General features: G+C 37.4%; 1 protein-coding gene across 1 annotated transcript in view; it reads left to right on the top strand.

Moving 5' to 3' along the window:
• The window catches only part of PLSCR5 (phospholipid scramblase family member 5), a 47,719-nt gene that overhangs the window by 11,314 nt on the left and 10,756 nt on the right, over positions 1-25,649 (top strand). The window contains exons 3-6 of the mRNA XM_023753769.1: positions 14,109-14,151; positions 15,079-15,299; positions 17,409-17,570; positions 19,185-19,346. Of these exons, the coding sequence (XP_023609537.1) occupies positions 14,109-14,151; positions 15,079-15,299; positions 17,409-17,570; positions 19,185-19,346 (588 nt within the window). The remainder of the gene's footprint in view (positions 1-14,108; positions 14,152-15,078; positions 15,300-17,408; positions 17,571-19,184; positions 19,347-25,649) is intronic.

Genomic DNA, 25,649 nt, shown 5'->3' with positions numbered 1-25,649 from the left:
TTTTTTTTCATTTACAATTTGTAAATAAATTCCCAGGTGTGTGTATGCACATGTGTATATATGCATATTTGTAGATGTATATTTTTTATGTAGGTTAAACCTAAGAATAATATAAAGCTTCTCCTTCCAGATTAGATTAACATGTTCATAATAGTCAAAGACATTTTATTCTACAAGTGTCAAAGTATAATTATTATAATTTATTTACCTAGAGATAAAAGTAGTGAGTTATAGTCTACAAAAAATGTAAAGATTCAGCTTATTTTGAAGTAGAGTTGAACCTTGAACAATGCATAGATTAGGGACACTGATCCTCTGAATAGTCAAAAGTCCATGTAAAACTTTTGACTTTCTCCAAATTTAACTACTAATATAGCCTACTATTGACTGGAAGCCTTTCTGATAACATACTCAATTAACAAAAATTTTGTATGTTATATGTACTATAAACTGTATTTTATAATAAAGTAAGCTAGAGATAAAGAAATGTTATTAAGAAATCATAAGGAAGATAAAATATATTAATAGTATTTATTGAAAAATTCTGCACATAAGTGGATCCATGCAATTCAAATTTGGTTTGTTCAAGAGTCAACTGTACATATATTAAATGCAATTACTGAGACTTGTAAACATGATAAATTATGGAGAAGAATTTATTATTAAGCTATATATTCAATGCTGTCATTAGATATCCATTCTACAACTTTCATACTTCAGGAGTACTTTATTTGCTCTGACACCTGAATATATGATTCAGTAAAGTTTAAAGTTTACACTTTCCAACAATTCCAAGTTTATATATTAATAGCAATTGGTGGAAAGGGCTCATTTGGACCATGGTTGATATATGGCCTAGGAATAAAGGAAACTACAAGAACAACCAAAATGAGACCCTCAAATGTAGATTTTCTCAAAAGATAGATCAAATCAAATCAAATGTTTTTACAGAAGATGGGGTGAATATTAGAGTAGAGAAAATATGGAAGAAAGGTATTCAAAAGTTCAATAGTATCGCTAAAGAATTGTTTTTACCGGGTTCTAAGATTAGTTTAGTGATGCCAGTGTAACAGACTGGAAAGAATATCAAAATTGGCTACAGTACAGCCAGGGTTCAAGTCCTGGCTTAACAATTTGCAAACTGCAATTCTGGGACAAACTACCTAATCTACCTGGGATTGTTTCTGCATATGTAAAACAATGATATCTACCTCTGAGTTCTTATGAACTATGTCAAAATATTTAGCAGAGTGACTACTACAGAGAAGTCATTAAACAAACAACTGCTATTATTAGATACTAGAGGCTCAGTGCACAAATTCATGCACCAGTGGTTTCCCTCAGCCTGGCCTGCGGAATCAGGCCAAAACCAGCTCTTTAACATCCCCCAAGGAGTCCCGGATTGCAAGAGTGCGCAGGCCAGGACGAGGGACCCCACTGGTGCACAGTGCATGATCAGGGCGGGGAGTAATGCAGGAGGTTGGCCAGCCAAGGAGGGACCGCGGGAGGGCTCCAGGGCATGTCTGGCCCTTCTCACTCAGTCCTGATCTGCCGGACTCCAGCAGCAAGCTGAGCTACCAGTCAGAGGTCTGCCCCCTGGTGGTCAGTGCATGTCATAGCGAGCAGTTGAGTGACCTTAGCATATCATTAACATATTATGCTTTGATTGGTTGAATGGTCGACCTGTCAACTGGACACTTAGCATATTAGGCTTTTATTATATAGGATTACAGAGGTACAATTTCCCTTTCCATTGTAGAGCAGATCTTTTATTTTTTTAAATAATTATTTATGGTTAAAAGTATTACATAGGGTAGGATGGGCTGGTGGGGGTTAATGGGGGAACAAACCCCCACCAGCCCACCCTACCCCCCAACCCCAGGCCCTCACTGCCCATTGTCTGTGTCTATGGGTTATGCATATATGCACACAAGATCCTTGGTTGATTACCCACCACCTTTCCTCCCCTGCCTTGCCTCTGAGATTCTGCACTCTGTTCCATGCTTCCATGTCTCTGGATCCACTCCATTCATCAATTTATTTTGTTACTTAGATTTTTCCAATTTGTTACTTCTTCTTTTCCAATTTGGATGCTTTTTATTTCTTCTTGTCTGATTGTTTTGGCTACCACTTCCAGTACTATGTCGAACAGGAGTGGTGAGAGTGGGCATCCTTGTCTTATTCCTGTTCTTAGAAGAAATGGTTTTTGCCCATTGAGTATGATGTTGGCTGTTTGTTTGTCATATGTGGCTTTTATTATGTTGAGGTATGATCCTTCTATTCCCACCTTGCTGAGGGTTTTCATCAAAAAAGGGTGTTGAATTTTGTCAAATGCTTTTTCTGCATCAATTGATATGATTATATGGTTTTTATATCTCAATTTTTTATGTGATGTATCATGTTTATTGATTTTCAGTTTTATACTATCCTGGCATCCTCAGAATAAATCGCACTTGGCCATAGTGTATGATCTTTCTAATGTAATGCCAGACTCAATTTGCTAGAATTTTGTTGAGAATTTTGGCATCTATATTCATGAAGGATATTGGCCTGTAATTCTCTTTCTTTGTATTGTCTCTTTTTTAAAAATATATTTTGTTGATTTTTTTTTTACAGAGAGGAAGGGAGAGGGATAGAGAGTTAGAAACATTGATGAGAGAGAAACATCAATCATCTGCCTCTTGCACACCCCATACTGGGGATGTGCCTGCAAGCAAGGTACCTGCCCTTGACCAGAATCAAACCTGGGACCCTTCAGTCTGCAGGCCAATGCTCTATCCACTGAGCCAAACCAATTAGGGCTCTTTGTATTGTCTTTATCTGGTTTTGGGATTCAGGTAATTCTGGCTTCGTAGAAAGAGCTTGGGAGTGTTCCCTACTCATGAATTTTTGGAATAGTATGAGGAAAATAGGTTTTTGTTCTTCTTTGAATGTTTGATAAAACTCACCTGTGAATCTGTCTAATCCAGGGCTTTTGTTTGTTGGAAGTTTCTTTTTTTATTATCATTGCTTCAATTTCCTCCAGAGTTATTGGCCTATTGGTTTTTTTTTATTCTTCCTGATTGAGTTTTGGAAGGTCATACTTTTCTAGGAATATGTCCATTTATTCTAAGTTGACTAGTTTGTTGGAATAGAGCTGCTCATAGTAATTTTTTATGAGTCTTCATTTTTCTGTGGGGTCTGTTGTTATTTAGCCTCTTTCATTTCTGATTTTGGTTGTATGGGTCCTCTCTCTTTGCTTCTTTGTGAGCCTAGCTAGAGGTTCATCAATCTTGTTTATCCTTTCAAGGAACCAGCTCTTGGTTTCATTGATCTTTTGTATTTTTTTTTTGTCCTATGTCATTTATTTCCACTCTGATTCTTCCTTCTGCTCACTCTGGGCTTTTCCTGTTGCTCTCTTTCTAATTCTTCATGTTGCAGAGTTAGATGGTTTATTACCAGTTTTTCTCGTTTGTTCATTTTTGAAGTAGGCCTGTAATGTTATGAATTTCCCTCTCAGGACTGCTTTCACTGTGTCCCATAGATTTTGTATAGTGTTTTTATTGTGATTTGTTTCCAGGATGTTTTTTATTTCTTCTTTGATCTCTTTGGTAACCCAATCATTGTTTAGTAATATGCTATTCAGCCTCCAAGTGTTTGAATTTTTGGGGTTGTTTTTAGTGTAGTTTATTTCTAATACTAGAGGCCTGGTGCACAAAATTTGTGCATGGATAGGGTCACTAGGCCTGCCCGGCAATCAGGGCCAATCAGGACCTTCCGGGTGCTGGCTGGGGCCTTCCTTCTGGCTGCTGGCTGCCTGCCAGGGCCTTCCTTCCCCCAGCTGCTGGCTGCTGGCCGGGCCTTCCTTCCCTCAGATTCTGCATGCTGGCTGGGACCTTCCTTCATTCTGCACTGCCCCCTCATGGTCAGCGCACATCATAGCAAGTGGTCAAACTCCTGGTTGTTTTAACTCCTGAGGGGACAATTTGCCTATTAGCCTTTTATTATATAGGATTATGCCATTGTGATCTGAGAAGATGCTTGATATGATTTTAACCCTTTGAGTGCCAACCAATATCCTAGGAACTATGAGTTAAGGTTTTTAAATTTTTTTTCCCACATAAAGAGTGAACTACTAGCATCTAATAGTGATACTGCAGGAGGAGCGCAATAGCGCTCCCCACACTTTTGGTGAAAGACAGGAGGAGCGCGATCACGCTTCCCTGCACTCTAGGGGTTAATCTTCTTGAATTTGGAGAGACTTTGCCTGTGTCCCAATATGTGGTCTATCTTTGATAATATCCCATATGCGCTTGAGAAGAATGTATATTCTGTAACTCTGGGGTGGAACGTTCTGAAGATGTCAATTAAGTCCATCTGATCTAGTAAGTCATTTAGGATTGCTGTTTCTTTGATGATTTTTTGTCTAGAGGCTTTATCCAGTGATGATAATGGGGTATTAAAGTCTCTACTATGATTGTATTGCTGTCTATCTCTCCCCTGCTATCTTCCAGAAGTTTTTTTTTTTTTTTTTACGTATTTGGGTGCTCCTGCATTTGGTGCATATATGTTTATCGGAGTTATATCCTCTTGTTGTGTCTATCCCTTTAGAATTATGAAGTGGCTTTCCTTATCTCTTATTATGGCCTTCACTTCAAGGTCTATTTTGTCAGATATAAATATTGCTACCCAAGATTTTTTTTTCATTTCCATTTGACTGAAAGATATTTTTCCATCCCTTCACTTTTAGTCTGTGTGAGTCCCTTGTTCTGAGGTGGGTCTCTTATAGATAGCATATATATGGGTCATGTTTTCATATCCATTTACTCACTCGATGTCTTTTGATTGGAGCATTTAATCCATTTACATTTAATATTATTGATAGGTACTTGTTTTAACCATTTCTATTCTTTATGCCTGTGTTCTTTCCCCCTTTACTATTTCTTCTTTTTACAGCATTCCCTTTAGCATTTCTTGCATTGTTGGCTTGGTAGTGATAAACTCCCTAAGGCTTTTTTTGTCTGCAAAGCTCCTGATTTTCCCTTCAATTTTGATTTATAGCCTTGCTGGATAGAGTATTTTTAGATTCAGTCCCTTGCTTTGCATCACTTTATATACTTCCTTCCATTCCCTTTTGGCCTAATATGTTTCTGTTGAAGAATTATTTGATAATCTGATGGGGAATTTTTTGTAGGTAACTCTCTATCTCCCTCTTGCAACCTTTAAGATTTTCTCTTTGTTTTTAATGTTTGCCATTGTAATTATGACATGTCTTGATGTGGGTCTTTTTGGGTTCATCTTGCTTGGGACTCTCTGTATTTATTTGACTTTTTTCTTCCCCATATCAGGGAAGTTTTCTGTCATTATTTCTTCAAATAAATTCTCTAATCCTTGCTGCTCTTCTTGTCCTTATGACAGCCCTATCATATGTATGTTACTTCATTTCATGTTGTCCCAAAGCTCCCTTAGGCTCTCCTCCTGCTTTTTAATTTTTTTCTCCAGTTGCTGTTCAGATTGGGCTTGTTAATGCACTATTCGGTCCTTCGCTTCTCCTAGACTACTGTTGAAACATTCCATCACATTTTTGTGTGTAGCTATATCACTTTTGATTTTTTCCTGATTTTTCCATAGGTTGTTGATCCGGTTCATGAACTATATGACCATTACTCTGGATTCTTTTTCTGACATTGCATGCCTTCATTTCATTTAGTTCCTTTCTTGGTGATTCATCTTGTTCTTTCCTTTGGGGATTGTTTCATGTCTCCCCATTCTAGCTATAACCAGAAGGTTCAAGAGCCGAGTTATGGGGGCCTGAGCTGTGTGCAGCAGGAACATCGCGCCACCTGAGTATCACTGAAGAGCTCAAACATTGAGGTGTGTGGCTGTTGTGGGTCTGTGGGAGCTGCGCGCACCTAGAATCAGTGTCACTGGTGCTTGGTGTGGCTTTGCTCGTGCACCTAGAATCAGGGTCCTTGCACACATGTGCTGAGAAACAGAGTCCTTGTGCACATGTGACAAAAATAAGAGTCCTCAAGCATGCACCAGGAATCAGAGTCCCCCTGTGCGAGCGCCAAGAACTGAGAATCGGAGTCACTGGCTCTTGGGTGCAGCCTCACTTGCTCGCCGAAAATCAGAGTCCCTGGCCTGCTAGGGGGCCCTGGTTGCACAGCCACCCTGTGTTGGCAGGTGGCCTGCTCGCACATCAAAGGTCATGCAGGCCCTATGCTTCTGCAGTGGGCCAGTGGGGAGGAGGATGCACTCTGTGACTCACAGAAATCTGTGGCCTGGATGTCTGGAGTCTCAGTGCCTGTGGGTCTGCAGCTGTGGTAGCATGTCTTTGTCCAGAGTGGCTGTAGGTTCCCGTTTTACACCTGAGGCCATTTTGGGTGGTGGTGAGGCTAGGATCCTAGTCACAGCAGTTCTGCCCTTCAAGATGGAATGGTTTCTGTGCCAGCACTGGCTGCCCAGGTGTGTTTGTAGCAGCAGTGGAGCCTCAAAGTGTATGATCGCCAGGTCCGCCAGCCCCTGAAAGTCCTGCAGGATCTAACTGTCTCTAACTCACACACACACACACACACACACACACCACACACATTCACAAACTCACCTTTAGCTCTCTCATTCTCTCACATTCTCCACCTCCCTGCCATCTTGCCAGTCGCCATCTTCCTTTTTCTCTTTGTTTCTTGATAAGTCAGCTAGTGGTAAATCAATTTTGTTTATCCTTTCAAAGAACCAGCTCTTGGTTTCCTTGAGTCTTTGTATTGTTTTTTTTTTCTCTATGTTATTTATTTCAGCTCTACTCCTCATTATTTCCTCCCTTCTACTTATTCTGGGCTTTTCTTGTTCTTTCTAGTTCTTTAAGCTGTAGGGTTAAATAGTTTGTTTTTGGTTTTTGAAAATATATTTTTATTGATTTCAGAGAGGGATAAATAGATAGAAACATCAATGATGAGAGAGAATCATTGAGTGGCTGCCTCCTGCACGCCCCACACTGGGGATTAAGCCCGCAACCCAGGTATGTGCCCTTGGCTGGAATTGAACCTGGGACCCTTCAGTCTACAGACCAATGCTGTATACACTGAGACAAACTGGCTAGGGCAATAGTTTGTTGTTGATTTTTTTTTTGGGGGGGGGGGGTGCGTATGCCTGTAGTGCTATGAACTTCCCTCTCAAGACTGTTTTTTTAATTTCTGAGGTTTTGGTTGTTGTGTGTTCACTTTCATTTGTTTCCAGGAAGTTTTTTTTATTTCTTTCGTAATCTTGTTGGTATCCCATTCATTGTTTAATAACATGCTATTTAGTCTCCATGTGTTTTAATATTTTTCTGTGTTTTTACTGTAGTTGATATCTAATTCCATTCCACTTTGTTCTGAGAAGATGCTTGATATGATTTAAATCTTCTTAAACTTGTAGAGATTTGTTTTGTGTCCTAATATGTGGTCTACCTTTGAGAATGACCCATGTACACTTGAGAAGAATTTATATTCTGCAGCTTTGGGGTGAAATGTTCTATCAATGTCAATTAAATCCATCTGACCCAGTGTGTCCTTTAGAGTCACTGTTTCTGGGTTAAGTTTTTGTCTGGAAGATCTATCCAGTGAATTCAGCGGCGTGTTAAAGTCCCCTACTATGACTGTATTTTTGTTGATCTCTCCATTAAAATCCTCTAGAAGGTTTTTTAAATATTTATAATCTCCTATATTGGGTGCATATATGTTTACTAGGGTTATATACTCTTGTTGGATCAATCCCTCCAATATTATGTAGTGACTTTTGTTTCTTGTGATGGCTTTCATTTTGAAGTCTAATTTATTGGATATGAGTATTGCTACTCCAGCTTTTTCTTTTCTTTTCCATTTGCATGGAAAAATTGTATCCATCCCTTCACTCTCATCCTGTGTGTGTCTTTTGTTCTGAGGTGGGTCTTTTGTAGACAGCATATAGTTGGGTCATGTTTTTGTATCCATTCAGCTACCCTATGCCTTTTGATTGAATCATTTAATCCATTTACTTTTAAAGTTATTATTGATAGGTACTTATTTATTGCTATTTTAATTCTGTATGTCTAGGTATCTCTCTTTTTCTCTTTTCTCATCTAGCAGTCCCTTTAGCATTTCTTGTAATGCTGTCTTGGTGTGGATGTATTCTAGCCTTTATTTATTTATTTATTTATTGATTGATTGATTGTCTGGGAAGCTCTTCATTTGACTTTCTATTTTGAATAATTGCCTTGCTGAATATAGTAATCTTAGTTTCAGATCCTTTCTTTCTATTACCTTGAGTACTTCATGCCATTTCCTTCTGGCTTGTAGAGTTTCTGATGAGAAATCAGGTGTCAGCCTTATGGGAACTCCTTTCCAGGTAACAGTTTTCTTTTCTCTTGCTGTCTTTAAGATTCTCTCTTTGTCTTTAATTTTTGGCATTTTAATTATGATGTGTCTGGGTGTAGGCCAGTTTGCATTCTTCTAGCTTTGTGTTCTCTGTGCCTCCGGACCTTGTGGGAGTTTTTTCTTTACCAGTTTAGGGAAGTTTTCTGTCATTGTTTCTTCACACACATCCTCTATCCTTTACTCCCTTTCTGTCTCTTCTGGCACAAATGCTATTTGAATATTGTTATGTTTCATGTTGTCACACAGCTCTATTAAGCTGTCCTCCTGTTTTTAATTTTTTTTTCTTTTTGTTTCTCTGATTAAGTGATTTTTTCTACCCTGTCTTCTAATTCACTGATTCGGTCCTCAACTTCCCCTAATATGTTGTGTATTCCTTCCAATATGTTCTTTATTTGTGTTATGTCATTATTTATCTCTGACCATTCTTTTTTCATAGTTACTGTATCTTTGTTCATGCTGTTGAGCTTCTTTGCCATCATTACTCTGAACTGTTTCAGATAAATTTCTTATCTCTGCTTCATTTTCTCTTCTTCTGGAGAATTCTGTTTTTCTTTCATTTGGATTTTTTTTCTTTGTCTCCTCATTTTGGCCATCTTTTGGGGTTTGTGTTAGGTAGATCCTCTATGCCTCTCAATCTCTAGTGCAGGAAACTGTCAAATGCTGTTTCTGACTAATTAGACCAGCAAAGACTCAAAGACTCCAGAGACCACCTCAGAAATCAGGATTTTAAAAAGATTCCCAGGTGATTCTAATGTGCAGCCAAGGTTGAGAACCACTGGTCTATAGACTGATAGGATTCTGACTTTAATGGCCCCAGACAATTGTCCTCAGGTGAGGCTAGAGTTTTTTTCAATAGGATGGGGTGGTTGCTTCAGTCTGGTGGCTAATTGTTATTTTTAGTCTCTTAAGTGGCCTCAGGGCAAGGTGCTTTCCAATAGGGTAGGTCAACTGTCTTCCCCCCAGGAAGGCAAATCTCTGTGTGGGAAAGATGTCCTTTGCTATGTGAGGGAATGACTCAGCACTGGAAACTGGGGGTGTCTGCCTTCTAAGTTCTAACCCCTATGTCCCCAATCCTAGCTTCTGCTCACACTACTCCAGTCCACTCTACCCTCCCTCCACCAGAGCACAAGGTAGGTGGTTCCACAGGATATTTTGTGCATTGGCCCTTTAAGAGGGTGCCTGAATTTCTAGCTGTCTCTTCCTGGAAATTCACAGCCACATGTTATGTGGGTACCCTTCTCAGGAGTGGTGCTCTCTGCTGGGGGGCCCATCTTGGGGATTAAACCACAGAATTCTCAGTGGCAACCCTTCACAGCTGAGATATCTCTCTGGGACTTCAGTTGCTGTCTGTGGGAGCCCACCAGCCTTTTCAAACCTCTGCCCTTTCCTCCTGTCTCTATGTGGTCTCCACTGTTGGTCCACAGTTATCAGGAAGTTTTTCTATATTTTATTTGTAGTTTCAGTTTGGTCCTGGGAGCATTTCCATGCAGCATCCACTTTCTCCACCACCATTTGTAATCTCTTTTCTGAAGAGCAGATCTTAATTGATGGCCTCTCATTTTCGAGACTAAAACTTGATCCATGACACTAATATTCAAAATTCCTAAATTCAAAACCTTAGTCTTGCCCTCATAGTTCTTCCCTCATTCCTAAGTTACTTCTACATATATCCACTGGTAAATCATCATGGATAGCTTTTATGAGGCTTATGTATTCTTTTCCCAAAGCCCTCCATTTTTTTCTCAAAAGAAGAGACCAGAACAAACAATAGTACACTAGAAAAAACTGATTATAATTTTTAAATAAATTTATTGAGGTGACATTAATAAAATTATATAGGTTTCAACTCTATAACTCTATGATACATCTATGGTGTGCCCACCAATGAAAGTCAAATTTCTTTCCAACATCATACAGTCTACCCCCTCTACCCTTAACTATACCTCTACCCTTCTTCCTTTTGGTATCTACCATACTGTTGCCTATGTCTATGAGTTTTTGTTTGTTTGTTTGTCTTATTTGTTCATTTGTTGCTTTCAGTTTTATATCCCACATGTGAGTGAAATCATATGGTTCTTAATTTTTTTTCTGTCTCACGTATTTTGCTTAGCATGATATTCTCAAGGTACATACATGTATGTTGTCACAAATGGCAGTTTTTCATCTTTCTTATGGCTGAGTAGTACCCCATTGTGTGTGTGTGTGTGTGTATCTACACATACACACACACACACACACACACACACACACATACATATATATACTAGAGGCCCAGTGCATGACATTTGTGCATGGGGTGGGGGGCCCTCAGCACAGCTTGCACCCTCTCCAATCCAGGACCCCTTGGGGAATGTCCGACTGCCAGTTTAGGCCCGATCCCAGCAATTGGGCCTAAACTGGTAGTTGGACATCCCTTTCACAATCCGGGACCACTGGCTCCTAACTGCTCACCTGCCTGCCTACCTGATCACCCCTAACTGCCCCTGCCCGCTGTCCTGGTTGCCACCAACTGCCCCCCCCACCAGCCTGTTTGCCCCTAACTGTCCCCCGCCCTGCTGGCCTGGTCGCCCCCAACTGCCCCACTCTGCCAGACTGGTTGCCCCTAACTGCACCCCCCCTGCCAGCCTGGTTGCCCCATGCAGCCTACTGTTGAGTCCTTTGGTCATCCCTCACTAACCCCCCCTGCTGGTCTGGTCGCCCCATGCAGCCTGCTGTTCAGTCATTTGGTCGTCCCTCACTAACCCCCCTGCCAGCCTGGTCCCCCCACGCAGCCTGCTTGTTCAGTTGTTACTGTTACTGTGATGGTGTCCTGGACAATTTGCATATTCCTTTATTAGTAGTCTATATCTATATATATATATATATATATATATATATATATATATATATATAATATCTTATTTATTCAATCATCTATCAAAGGACATTTTGTTCGTTTTCATGTCTTGGCCACTGTGAATAATATTGCAATGAACATAGGGGTGCATATATCTTTGAGAATAGATGTTTTCAAAAATTTCAAGTAGATACACAGAAGAGGGTTTGCTGGGTCATATGGTAACTCTACTGTGAATTTTTTTAGGAACCTCCATACTCTTTTCCATAGTGGTGGTATCAGTTTTTATTATCACCAGCAGTGAATGAGGACTCCTATTCTCCACAACCTCTCTAACACTTACTTGTCTTCTTGATAATAGCTATTTCAATATATGTGAGGTGGTATCTAATTATAGTTTTGATTTGCATTTTCCCTAATAGCTAGTAAAGTTGAATGTCTTTTCATATATATTGGCCATTTTTATGTCTTCTTGGGAGAAGTATCTGTTCAGGTCCTCTGCCCATTTTTAATTGAATTGTTTGGTATCTTTTTTATTGTTGAGTTGTATGGGTTCTTTATATATTTTTTATATTAACCCCTTGCTGGAGCTGTTATTTGAAAATGCATTCTCCGATTTGGTTGGTTCTAATTTTTTTATTTGCATAATTGTTAAAATAGGTTTTAGAATATTTAAAATCATAAATTATTTTTGGAAAATATTTGTTATAAATCTTAAGAGGCCACATGCACACTTTTATCAATAACAAGATTTGAATTAAAGAAATATTAGTTTTACCTTCACGTCAGTATATATAAGAATAAACAAAATAAGGTAACTTCCAATTTTTTTGAGTTTGTGATGCCCAATGCCAAATATTAGTAGTGTCTACTTCAACTTAACAATTACATATGAGTGTATTAGTGTGGAAGAGAATAAAGTACATTTAAAGGCAACATAGAAAATTAACATTAGAAAAGACAATCAGCATTAGATTTTGTATTTATGACTTCAAGTACTGAATGTCAAATTTAAAATATATACAAATTCATTCATTCATTCTAAAAGCACATTTTTATTATTTTCTTTAAAAACAATTTGCATTACCTACTTTTTAATATAGTCATTTCTCAATTGTGTGGATACTGTATCCCTGTAAATGGACTTCATTTCTAATTATGTAAGGAAAGTTTTACTGTTATGCATTTAGTGACATAACTTTTATTCTGCTTAAATTGATATTTTATCAACATCGGCAGGATATCTGATTTTTTTCTAGTCCAAAGGGAGGTGTGAGTGAAAAAATTTTCCACAGTAAGCTCTTTCTGCTGTAATTGAGGGCAATGAACTGCTGCATGACCCAGTAGGAGTAAAGTTAGGCAGCGTTAGAACAAGCGGCCAGACATTCAGATCCTTGTTGTTTTATTTCGTTTTCTTATAAAAATAAGGGGAATCAACTTTTAAAAAATCACAGGGATTATTATTCACAGAGATTGTTTAAAAATCTTCTCAAAGTATTGATTCTAACAGCTACTCTTTTATCCATTACCACAGAAAGAGAGCATAGTTAAGCATAGTTTCTATTTATATTCTGGGCAAATCTGCATAGGAATCTTCAAGGTTCTTGTAATTTCTTATTTTCACTTAAATAAAAAAAAACATTTTACTTTCTTTTTTAATATAAAATGTGAGTTGTGCCCGGCCAGCGTGGCTTAGTGGTTGAGTATCGACCTATGAACCAGGAGGTCATGGTTCGATTTCAGGCCAGGGTATATGCCCAAGTTGCAGTCTTGAGGCTTAGTGGGGCTAGTTCAGGAGGCATCCAATCAATGATTCTCAGCATTGATGTTTCTATCTCTCTCTCCCTATCCTTTCCCTCTCTGAAATCAATAAAAATATATATTTAAAAATAAATAAGCAAATAAAATAAATGTGACTTGTATTCAACTGTTTTGATAATAGAGAACATGAAAAGCATCTAATTTCATATACTCTAGTAAACAGGTTGATAATATCTCCAAAAGTTTTCAAAATGTTGTGATGTAATGTTTCATAGCCCTCATGTCATCTTTAACAGTTAGACCTAATTGTATATAGTCTAGTAAACTGGTTAAGAATATCCCCACAAAATATAATGAACAACATAAACTGATGAACAAAAACAGATCCAGAGACAGAGAAGCATTGATCAGACCGTCAAACCTCAGAGGGAAGGGGAGGGTGGGGGTAAGGGGAAGAGATCAACCCAAGGACTTCTATGCATGCATATAAGCCTAACCAATGGACACAGACACCAGGGCGGTGAAGGCATGAGTGGGGGGTGGGGGGCAATGGGGGTATAAGGACACATATGTAATACCTTAATTAATAAAGAAAAAAAAAGAAAGAAAAGATAAAAATCACAAAAGAAAAAATAGTATAGCTACTTCAGCCTATCTGAATTCCAATAGCTGTCTCTTCAGCTCTGCGAGATTGTTAGACTCTGGTTTTACACAGCCTTTGCTGGGGCTGGGAAACAGACTCCTGCAGTAATATAGGACAGTTGTAAGATTTACTTCATTTTCTTCCTTCTCTTAGGTATCACAGTCCTGTAAGGCCTTTTTTCAAATATCTGAAAAGAACATTTTCATATATATTTTCTGTTTTTTAAGATATTTATAGCGAGAATACAATTCCTGAATCAGTTAGGCTTTTTTTCTTTTTTTGGACCAGTTGTATAAACTTTAAAACATATAAAGTGAAATATTTTTTGAGCTTTTAAACAAATAGCCAATTTCCATGTTTCTTGGTCTTTTTGTGAAAATAAACATGCTTCTCAAATTTAAAAAAAAGAAAGAAAGAAAGAAAAAAGAAATAGAAGAATATCCCCACAGGTTTTCAGTGTTGTGATGTAATGTTCCCGGTTCTGTCTTCCTCACAGTTAGACCTGATAGTTGTGCACCAGCAGGTGGAGCTTCTTGGAAGTAAGTGTATCTTCTTCTATTAAAGTAGTTGAAAATATTTTAGGTTTCAGAAGTTCCTTTATGTGTAAATATTTTATAAATGATAGTTAAATGTTTAGAATAACTTTCTTAAAAATAGCACTATTTTATTTTTAAAAAATAAACATTGAAAGTAAAATTATTAGGCTGACGAAAATAAGCCTAAAAGCATAAAACTCTCCAAGTCTTTGGTGATATGCCATTAGAAATCTAGCATTATTTTTAATCTTAAAATTATTTTTTTAAATGTGATCATTTCTTTGGTTGCTAGTACTTTTAATTTTTCTTAATAATTCCAGAAATGGAAATCAAGTTTAAGACTAAATTTAAAAAAATTATCCAAACAAAATTCCAGTTTTATGATTTCATCAGTGATTCATCAAATTGGCAAATTAACAATAAACAATTTTACAAATATGACTAACTTGCAAATTACTTGAGTATTTTTGTTCTTAACATATTATATTATTTCTAAAATATGTCAAAATTGAAATAGATAGTAGGATAACATACACCTGTAGATATATTGCCTGACAGAGATTTTAGACAAAATTCTTAGTATCATAAGAGTTGTTCCAATAAATTTCATACCAATGACAGAATTATTATTTGAGTACAGCATTCGGTTATTGTTGACAGCATTGCTTTCCCAGTTGAAAGTGGTATTACATGTTTCCAAGTAGAGCATTGATCTAGAATAAAAATTTATTCATCGCATAGCTCTGTTTTCAGAGTTTACTTTGACTTTCATGGAGAATCCTCAAGTTTTAGAGCATGGATGTAGATTTGTGTAAAGAAGGTACAATATTCTTAATAAATAATCTGTCACTATGTTTGTTTATTTTTCTTTTAAAGGCATGATACTAAGCACAGCATTATTTTGATGAATTTTCTTTTTTGCTCCATCAGTGATACTTGGCACTGAAACTGTAAACAAATATGAGATTAAAAACAGCTTGGGACAAAGAATATACTTTGCCGTGGAAGAAAGTGTCTGCTTCAATCGTACTTTCTGTTCCACACTTCGATCTTGCACTCTGAGGATCACAGACAACTCGGGTCAAGAGGTGATTACAGTAAACAGGCCCTTGAGGTGTGACAGCTGCTGGTGTCCTTGCTACCTACAAGAGGTTGGCTCTGGTGTGCTTTTCCCTTCTACTTTTGAAAAGATTAGCAAACATTTCTTTAATAAATGGCATTCATTTAGAACTATGGGGCAATTAGCCTTTCAATTGTTTGGATTAGTACATCACTCCTTTAGAATCAGAACACCTTGAAGACTTGGTAATTCACTAATTTTTTTTCCCTTTCCAACCAAAAATGATAGTGGCTTCTGTGATGTTAATTGGTGAAGACAGCTCATGCATCATGTAAATGAGACATACCTTCCTGAATCTTGTTAATAGCATTTAATTGTAATATCTATGAGTTCCACCATTAAGCAAATCTACCCTTTGTCCCTTTGTCTTCTCTCACTGTAGCAAAATTCAGGAAGTGTCAAGTGATACTGAACTCTTCTAAGGTGGTTTCTCTTGGTTAGGTAATATTATTCAGTACAGATGTCACATTGCATGCTCTCATTTATGACAAACATCAAGGTTTGGAAAAGACAATGTTATTGTTCTAGAGCAGTGGTTCTCAACCTGGCCCTTTAAATACAGATCCTCATGTTGTGACCCAACCATAAATTTATTTTCGTTGCTACTTCATAACTGTAATGTTGCTACTGTTATGAATCTAATGTAAATATCTGATATGCAGGATGGTCTTAGGCGACCCCTGTGAAAGGGTCGTTCGACCGCCAAAGGGGTCGTGACCCACAGGTTGAGAACCGCTGTTCTAGAGGGAATGATTCAATTATTTTATTTCAATATATAATAGATTCCATTACTCTTTAATGGACCTGTAATAATAGCTTTTATTGACATAATGCAGGTGATAAAGAACATTTACTTACTTAGACATCTTCAGTATCATGACATCTCTATGAGCTAGAAAGAACAGGTTTTACTCTCCACATTTTGCAGTTGAGCAAACTGGTGCTTAGAAACTGGAGATGATTTACCTACGATCACATATCTAGAAAATTTCATAAATGGGACTTGATCCAGGTGTTCTTATTCAAGCCTACTTGTCTTAATGAAGTAGTGTATAAATACTCTATTAAGTAGTGTATAAATACTCTATTTAAATATTAATGAAAGAAGGATAATTAGGGAAGTTTATTCTCCAACTAATTCTCCAACTATTTATAGCTAATCACCTGGCTAAGTGATAAGATAGCTAAGGTACTTATACATGAACCCAAGAATTTCTATCCTCCTACTGAGGATATTTAAGATCTAATATGGCCCAACATGGTATAGTCAGTATAATCACAGAATATTTGAATATTTCTGATAATTGATGTTTTATTTTTATAGTAGTCATTATCACATAAATTAAACATAAGATGTATCTTGATACCCATTAATAATTTAAAAATTTTTGTCATAATCAAACCAATAACTTTGAAAGGGATCCCAGAACAATTCTATGTAATTCTAAGCAGTCTTGTTGAAACTACTTTTGTTTATGCAAAAACACTATAGACATATACATAAGACTATTAACTTAATAAATAAGACAGAATGAGATCTGATGATGGAGAGTTAGTTTGATTTAAAAGCAAACAATTTTCATTATTTGCACCCACTTCCAGCTTATTATACAAAGGATTTTATTTGGGAAAATGCAATAATTGCTTGTTTTTAACACTTTGGAAAAAGTTAAACAGTGATGATATAGGTGTGTAATAATTGAACTCTGCAGAAACATTTACTTTTAATAGAACACAGAGGATCTGGAAGTTGACAATTTGAAGAGTAGATACTAGGGCCCTCATGGGAAACAACTTTCCATGCTTGACAAACTGCTGTAATTGGAACAAAAATGGCAAAGAATCCAGTGTCCCAAGTTCAAAAGACAGTTCTGGGATAGGTTCTCTTTAGGAAATAAGATCAAAGATATGGACTTTTAGTGCATAATACCAAACATATATCTATACAATGAGTTTCTTCATTTCTATAAAATATGAATAAACACTGCTTTGCTTCCTTAGAACCAGATATTTAAAATGACTTGTATAATGTGAAAATAACTTCATAAAAGTATATTGTTTAGAAGTAAATTTAAATTATAATAAAATTAAAATACAATAACCTTAGAGAATCTTATTTTATTATTATTTCTTCTTACAGTTAGAAATCCAAGCTCCTCCTGGTACTGTAGTTGGTTATGTGGCACAGAAGTGGGACCCATTTCTGCCTAAATTCACAATACAAAATGCAAACAAAGAAGATATTTTGAAAATTGTTGGTCCTTGTGCAACATGTGGCTGTTTTGGTGATGTGGATTTTGAGGTATGATCGACAAAATGAAGGAAGTTCTCGCTTAGATCCTGATTTGTTGCAACATAATTCAATTCTTTTAAATGTTCAAATAATGAAATACTTCTGTAATAAATTTAGAAAATAATATATATGTGAAATAATGTAATAAACCAATATTTTACATCCCTATAGTAACTCATAATTTCAGAAACACTAAGGAATTTTTAAACATACTACAAAAATTTTATTTATGTAGAAGTATAGCACCCATGATATAAAGCAAATATATATAGTTTAGAGTCACATAAATTACATCCTATAGTTCTGGTGGTAACATACCCCAGTTCAGATCTCATCTCAGAAGCACATTCCATTAAAATATCACTAATTGAAAAGTTATGTTCATAAGACCTGCTATCTTTGTTTTATAGAACAACATATTCTCACATAAATGTATTTATGTAAATTGAATGTTAAAAAACAATAAGTTGTTGCATATCAATATGAACTATCTTAGTTTCTCCACCTTAGGCAGAGGATATGGTCTGATTTAAACTGTATATTAATTTTTTATTTATTAATTCATGTACACCACCTAAGATGTTCAGTTTAACAGCATTCACATAAGAAGCAATGAAAATTTTGCAAAAGGAGATCTCTTAACTCCACTCCATTCCAAAAAGACGTGGCGTGGCTCTCCTAAGAATAAAGTATAAAAACATGCCCTATGGTCAAAGAAGAAATTAGACATAAAGTTTTAATATTCTGGGTATAGGGATGTCCTAAGTAACTTTCTCTATCTTCTACTGACATACTGAAAATGAAAGTTTATATTGAATCATTTTCAGCCTTTGAATGGGAAACAAGGCAAGCAAATGAATAGCTGATAAATTTTCATTGTGAACGCCTAGCTGAGGAGGACTATAGATTTTTTTTTATGTCAAATTAGTCTGAACTTCCTATGTGGTATATTAGGACTTTTTAATGCAAAAATAGTGCTTATGATTGGTTATTCAAGAAATTAGCTAGTAAATGTCTAAGTATAATATAAAAATGAGATTAAGCAATGGCTAATAAAATTTAAATGTGTTTGTAATTATAAAATCAGTAATAAAATTTAGAAGTTAACAAATTGCACCTAGAAGTGAAGCTAATTCCTCCTAAAGCCTTTATCTATTTCTCTCTCTCTCTCTCTCTCTCTCTCTCTCTCTCTTTCTCTCTTTCTTTTTTTTTTTTTTTTTTTTTTGAGGAATTGAGGTTTAAAATTTGAACCTCCAGTAAGGAATTACCTTTCTGGTTAGACCACATAATTAAAACTATATATGTACCTGCTGCCATCTTGTGGTCAGCTGGCCTTAATTGTGTATAATTGTGTATAATTGTGAATGTAATGTGCTATTACATTCTCCATCTATATCCAAAACAAAATAAAAATTTATGATAGATTAGAAAACTGTCAGGAAAGCAAAATACCTGAACAGTGAAATAGAAAGTTAAATATATAAACTTATGCTTATATAAAGGAATGAGTAACATCATATTGTCATTTAGAGACGATGAATAAAATAATTAATCTCTCATGAAATAAGCATGTGAAGAAATATAAGACCATCTGTTTACATTCCTCTTATTTTATTTTTAAAGGTGAAGACCATTAATGAAAATCTTACAATTGGGAAGATTTCAAAGTACTGGTCTGGGTTTGTAAACAATGTTTTCACCAATGCTGACAACTTTGGGATTCATGTTCCTGTGGATTTAGATGTGAGGGTCAAAGCAGCCATGATCGGTGCCTGTTTTCTCTTTGTAAGTATGGTCTTGAAGAGTGTAACTGACTTATTTCTCTCCCTTTCAATTGTCAATTACAGCATTTCACACTCCCCCAGTTCTAAGCTTTATATAGAAGGCTAGTTTAGAACCAACATTCTTCAGGAATGAGAATGCATTTCTGGTAGGCAGACCTTCTTGTATTTCCTCAAAACCTGAGTTTCCCTTCTCTTTCAAATTCAATTTAGATTTTTGGCTTGTTTTCACTTTCACTGAAAAATATGTAAACAAAAGTATCCCAATTATTTACCCTGGATAAAGTTCAGGGCAGTTTCATTGCTTAACAATGAACTAGGTGATGTTCAGAATGTGAAAAGAGCCCTGTTCTTGCCCTTCTGATGTGTGCATAGATATAGGAGATGGCAGATTTTCCATGTTATAAAGATATTATGTCTGTCCTTTCTTTCCAACTTTCAACTTAATTAGCAACCTTTTCTTCTTTGGTTTTGGATAGAAGAATAGAAGTCTGATAATACCTGTGCCAAAGGATTGGTTGTCTCCTGTTCCTGATGTCCCTCCAATATCTTGCTCACTGCCCAGCATTTTCAGTGCAGTAACAAAAAACTCATGGAATTTAAAAATAAACCTACAGAAGATTAAAAATGGTGGCAAAGTAAGTGGATGCTTCATGAACATGCTCCCAGAAACAAACTGGAATTACAACTAAAATAGAGAAAAAACTTCCAGAATAATCAATGGAATACTCGCAGGAGAGAACCCTGATACACAAGGACCGAACATGGAGACTGCATAGAGCCTGGTAGGAGGGGCAGAGGTACAAAAGGGCTGGCCAGGCACCCACAGAAAGCAACTGAAGTTCTGGAGAGATATCTCAGCTGTGGGGGGTTGCCACTGAGAATTCTGGGGTCTAAGCTCCAAGATGGGCTCCCCAGCAGAGATCACCACTCCTGAGAAGGGTACCAACATAACATGTGGCTGTGAAAAGCAGCAGGGTAGCTATCTGCCAGGAAGAGAGAGTTGGAATTTCAGGCACCCTTTTAAAGGGCCAATGCACAAAATTCCCTGTGGAATGACCCACATGGTGCTTCCGCAGAGGGAGGACAGAGTGTACTAGAGCTATGTGAGCAGGAGCTAGGATTGAAGACTTGGGGGTTAGAGCTCAGAAGGCAGATATGCACAGTTTCCAGTGCTGAGTCATTCCCTCACACAGCAGAGGACATCTTTCCCACACAGACATTTGCTTTGCGTGGGGGGAAGACAGTTGACACATCCTATTGGAAAACACCTTGCCCTGAGGCCACTTAAGAAACTAAAAATAACAATTAGCCTCCAGGCAGCAACCACCCCACCCTGTTGAAAAAAAACTCTAGCCTCACCTGAGGACAATTGTCTGGGGCCATTAAAATCAGAATCCTATCAGTCTGTAGACCAGTGGTTCTCAACCTTGGCTGCACATTAGAATCCCTGGGAATTTTTTAAATCCTGATTTCTGGGGCTCATCTCTGGAAATTTGTTTCTAGAATTATGATTTTTCTTGATTTTAGTGTAATTCCAGAAGAACAAAAAAAAAGAATTTCTGGGAGATGAGGCCCAGAAATCAGGATTTTAAAAAGATTCCCAGGTGATTCTAATGTGCAGCCAAGGTTGAGAACCACTGCTGTAGACAGAGGTGGTCTCTGGAGTCTTTAAGTCTTTGCCGGTCTAATTAATCAGAAACATCATTTGACACTGTCCTGCACTAGAGATTGAGAGGCATAGAGGATCTACCTAACACAAACCCAAACAGATGGCCAAAATGAGGAGACAAAGAAAAAAATCCAAATGAAAGAAAAACAGAATTCTCCAGAAGAAGAGAAAATGAAGCAGAGATAAGAAATTTATCTGAAACAGTTCAGAGTAATGATGGCAAAGAAGCTCAACAGCATGAACAAAAATACAGTAACTATGAAAAAAGGATGGTCAGAAATAAATAATGACATAACACAAATAAAGAACACATGGAAGGAATACACAACATATTAGGGGAAGTTGAGGACCGAATCAGTGAATTAGAAGACAAGGTTGAAAAAAATCACTCAATCAGACAACCAAAAAAACAGGACAGCTTAAGGAAGCTGTGGGACAATGTGAAACATAACAATATTCAAATAGCAGTTGTGCCAGAAGAGGCAGAAAGGGAGTAAGGGATAGAGAATGTGTTTGAAGAAATAAAGGCAGAAAACTTCCCTGAACTGTTAAAGGAAAAATTCACACAGGTTCAGGAGGCACAGAGAACACCAAGAAAGAAGAACCTAAACTGGTCTACACCCAGACACATCATAATTAAAATGCCAAAATTTAAAGACAAAGAGAGAATCTTAAAGGCAGCAAGAGAAAAGAAAACTGTTACCTAGAAAGGAACTCCCATAAGGCTGACACCTGATTTCTCACCAGAAACTCTACAAGCCAGAAGGGAATGGCATGAAGTACTCAAGATAATGGAAAGCAAGGATCTGAAACCAAGATTACTATATCCAACAAGGCTGTCATTCAAAATAGATGGTCAAATAAAGAGCTTCCCAGACAAAAAAAAAAAAAACCACTAAGGGAGTGTATCATGACCAAGCAAGCATTTAACAAGAATTGCTAGCCCTAACCAGCTTGGCTCAGTGGATAGAGTGTCGGCCTGCGGACTGAAGGGTCCCAGGTTCGATTCCGGTCAAGGGCATGTGCCTTGGTTGCGGGCACATCCCCAGTAAAGGGTGTGCAGGAAGCAACTGATCGATGTTTCTCTCTCATCGGTGTTTCTAACTCTCTGTCCCTCTCCCTTCCTCTCTGTAAAAAATTAATAAAATATATATATATAAAAAAAGAATTGCTAAAGGGACTGCTGTAATGAGAAAAAGAAACACGGAGAGAATCCTAGGCATTCAGAATTAAAACGGCAATAAATAAGTGCCTATCAATAATAACCCTAAATGTAAATGGATTAAATGATTCAATCAAAAGGCATAGGATAGCTGAATGGATACAAAAACATGACCCAACTATATGCTGTCCAAAAGAGACCCACCTCAGAACAAAAGACACACACAGGATGAGAGTGATGAGATAAGAAAAAATTTTCGAAGCAAATGAAAAAGAAAAAAAAATAGAATAGCAATACTCATTTCCAACAAAATAGACTTCAAAATGAAGGCCATCAAAAGAGACAACAAAGTAACTATATAATACTGAAGGGATCAATCCAACAAGAGGCTATAACCTTGGTAAACATATATGCACCCAATATAGGAGATTATAAATATTTAAAAAACCTTCTAGAGGATCTTAATGGAGAGATCAACAAAAATACAGTCATAGTAGGGGACTTTAACACCCCGCTGAATTCACTGGATAGATCTTCCAGACAAAAACTTAACCCAGAAACAGTGACTCTAAAGGACACACTGGGTCAGATGGATTTAATTGACATTGATAGAACATTTCACCCCAACACAGGAGAATATACATTCTTCTCAAGTGCACATAAATCATTCACAAAGATAGACCACATGTCAGACACAAAACAAGTCTCTACAACTTCAAGAAGATTGAAATATCAAGCATCTTCTCAGAACAAAGTGGAATGGAATTAGATATCAACTACAGTAAAAACACCCCAAAACATTCAAACACATGGAGGCTAACATGTTATTAAATGATGAATGGGTTACCAATGAGATCAAGAAAGAAATAAAAACCTTCCTAGAAACAAATGAAAAGGAACACACAGCAACCCAAAATGTCTGGGACACAGCAAAAGCAGTCCTTAGAGGCAAGTTCAAAACACTACAGGCATACCTCAAAAAAACAAGAAAAATCAACAACAAACTAACCTTACAACTTAAAGAACTAGAAAGAACAAGAAAAGCCCAGAGTAAGTAAAAGGAAGGAAATAATAAACAGAGCCAAAGTAAATAACATAGAGACTGAAAAAAAAAAATACAAAAACTCAATGAAACCAAGAGCTGATTCTTTGAAAGGATAAACAAAATTGATATATCGTTAGCTAGACTTGTCAGAAACAAAGAGAGAGGACCCAAATAAATAAAATCAGAAACAAAAGTGTATTTCTGTGGTGTATTTCTGACACCACAGAAATACAAAGGATTGTAAGGAAATACAGTGGGGTCTTAACTTACGAGTGTCCCGACTAACGAGTTTTTCGAGATACGAGCCGTCTCTCGGCCGATTTTTTGCTTTGAGTTGCGAGCTAAAATTCGGGTTACAAGCCAGCTTCAGATACCCCACCACTATTTGGCGCAGCGAACGTCACAGTGAACGCCACAACATCAGCCCAGCATCACGTGTCTCACTCATTCACTTCTTGATTTGACATACGAGTAATTTGAGTTACGAGCTCCGTCACAGAACGAATTAAACTCATAAGTCAAGGCCCCACTGTACTATGAACAACTATAGGCCAACAAGCTGAACAATGCCCAAGAAATGGACAAATTTCTAGAAAAATACAATCTCCCCAAACTGAATCAGGAGTAATCAGAAAACCTGAATAGGCCAATAACAACTAATGAAATAGAAGCAGTAATAAAACCTCCCAGCAAACAAAAGCCAAAGCCCGGATGGCTTCACCGGGGAGTTTTACCAAACATTCAAAGAATGAATACCTATACTCCTCAACCTATTTCAGAAAATCCATGAGGAAGGAACACCTCCAAGCTCTTTTTATGAGGCAAGCACTATCCTAATTCCAAAACCAGATAAAGACACTACAGATAAAGAGAATTATAGGCCAATATCCCTGATGAACATAGATGCTAAAAGCCTCAACAAAATGTTAGCAAATCAGGTCCAGTAATATATTAAAAAGATCATACACCATGACCAAGTGGGATTTATTCCAGGGATGAAAGGCTGGAACAATATTTTCAAATCAATAAACGTGATACATCACATAAACAAATTGAAAGACAAAAATCACATGATCATATCAATAGAAGCAGAAAAAGCATTGCATAATATCCAACACATATTTTTGATTAAAAAAAAAGAAAACTCTCCGCAAAGTGGGAATAGAGGAATTATACCTGAACATAATAAAAGCGTTATATGACAAACCTACAGCCAACATCATACTCAATAAGGAAGAACTAAAGCCATTTCCCATAAGAACCAGAACAAGACAGGAATGTCTGCTCTCACCACTCTTATTCAACATAGTACTGGAAGTCCTAGCCACAGTGATCAGACAAGAGGAAGAAATAAAAGGCATCCAAATTGGAAAGGTGGATGTAACACTCTCATTATTGTAAACCTAAAGACTAAAGAAAACCTAAAGACTCCACCAAAAAACTATTACATTTAATAAATGAATTTATCAAAGTAGCAGGATACAAAATAACCACCCAAAAATCGATGGCTTGTATACACACCAATAAGGAATTCTCAGAAAGAGAAACTAAACAAACAAACCATTTACCATTGTAACAAAAAAATTAACAGTTAGGATTTAACTTAACAAAGGAGGATAAATACCTGTACTCAGAAATCTACAGGATGCTGAAAAAAGAGATAGAAGGAGATATAAGCAAGTGGAAGACAATACCATATTCATGGATTGGTAGAATCCTATATAATAAAAGCCTAGGTGGCGTCGTGTGACGCCCTTGCACGAGGTTGTCATAAGATGGCCGCCCTCGCATCATCACAAGATGGCTGCCACAAGATGGTCACCACAAGATGGTCACCACAAAATGGCCAGCAGGGGAGGGCAGTTGTGGGCACTCAGGCTGGCAGGGGAGGCCAGTTGGGGGTGAACAGGCCAGCAAGGGAGGGCAGTTGGGGGCGACCAGTCCTGCAGGGAAGGGCAGTTGGGGGGAACCAGGCTGCAGGGTAGGGCAGTTGGGGGCAAATGGGCTGTCACGGGAGCAGTTAGGCGTCAATCAGGCCAGCAGGGGAGCGGTTAGAGGGCGATCAGGCTGGCAGGCAGAAGTGGTTAGGGACAATCAGGCAGGCAGGCAGGTTAGGAGCCAGGAGTCCCGGATTGTGAGAGGGATGTCCGACTGCTGGTTTAGGCCCAATCCAATGGGCCATGTCCAGCAGTCAGACATCCCCAAAGGAGTCCCAGATTGGAGAGGGTGCAGGCCGGGCTGAGGGACACCCCCTGTGTGCACGAATTTCGTGCACTGGGCATCTAGTCAACATCATAAAATTGTCCATACTACCCAAGGCAATCTACATATTCAATGCAATCCCTATTAAAATACCAAGAGCATATTTCACAGACCTAGAACAAAACTCCAAAAATTTATATGCAATCAAAAAAGACCCCAAATAGCT

This window comes from Myotis lucifugus, unplaced genomic scaffold, assembly GCF_000147115.1.
Source record: "Myotis lucifugus unplaced genomic scaffold, Myoluc2.0 scaffold_50, whole genome shotgun sequence".
NCBI classification, from domain to species: domain Eukaryota; kingdom Metazoa; phylum Chordata; class Mammalia; order Chiroptera; family Vespertilionidae; genus Myotis; species Myotis lucifugus.
Note: the sequence above shows the minus strand (reverse complement) of the source record. Positions and strands in the feature narration are given on the sequence as shown.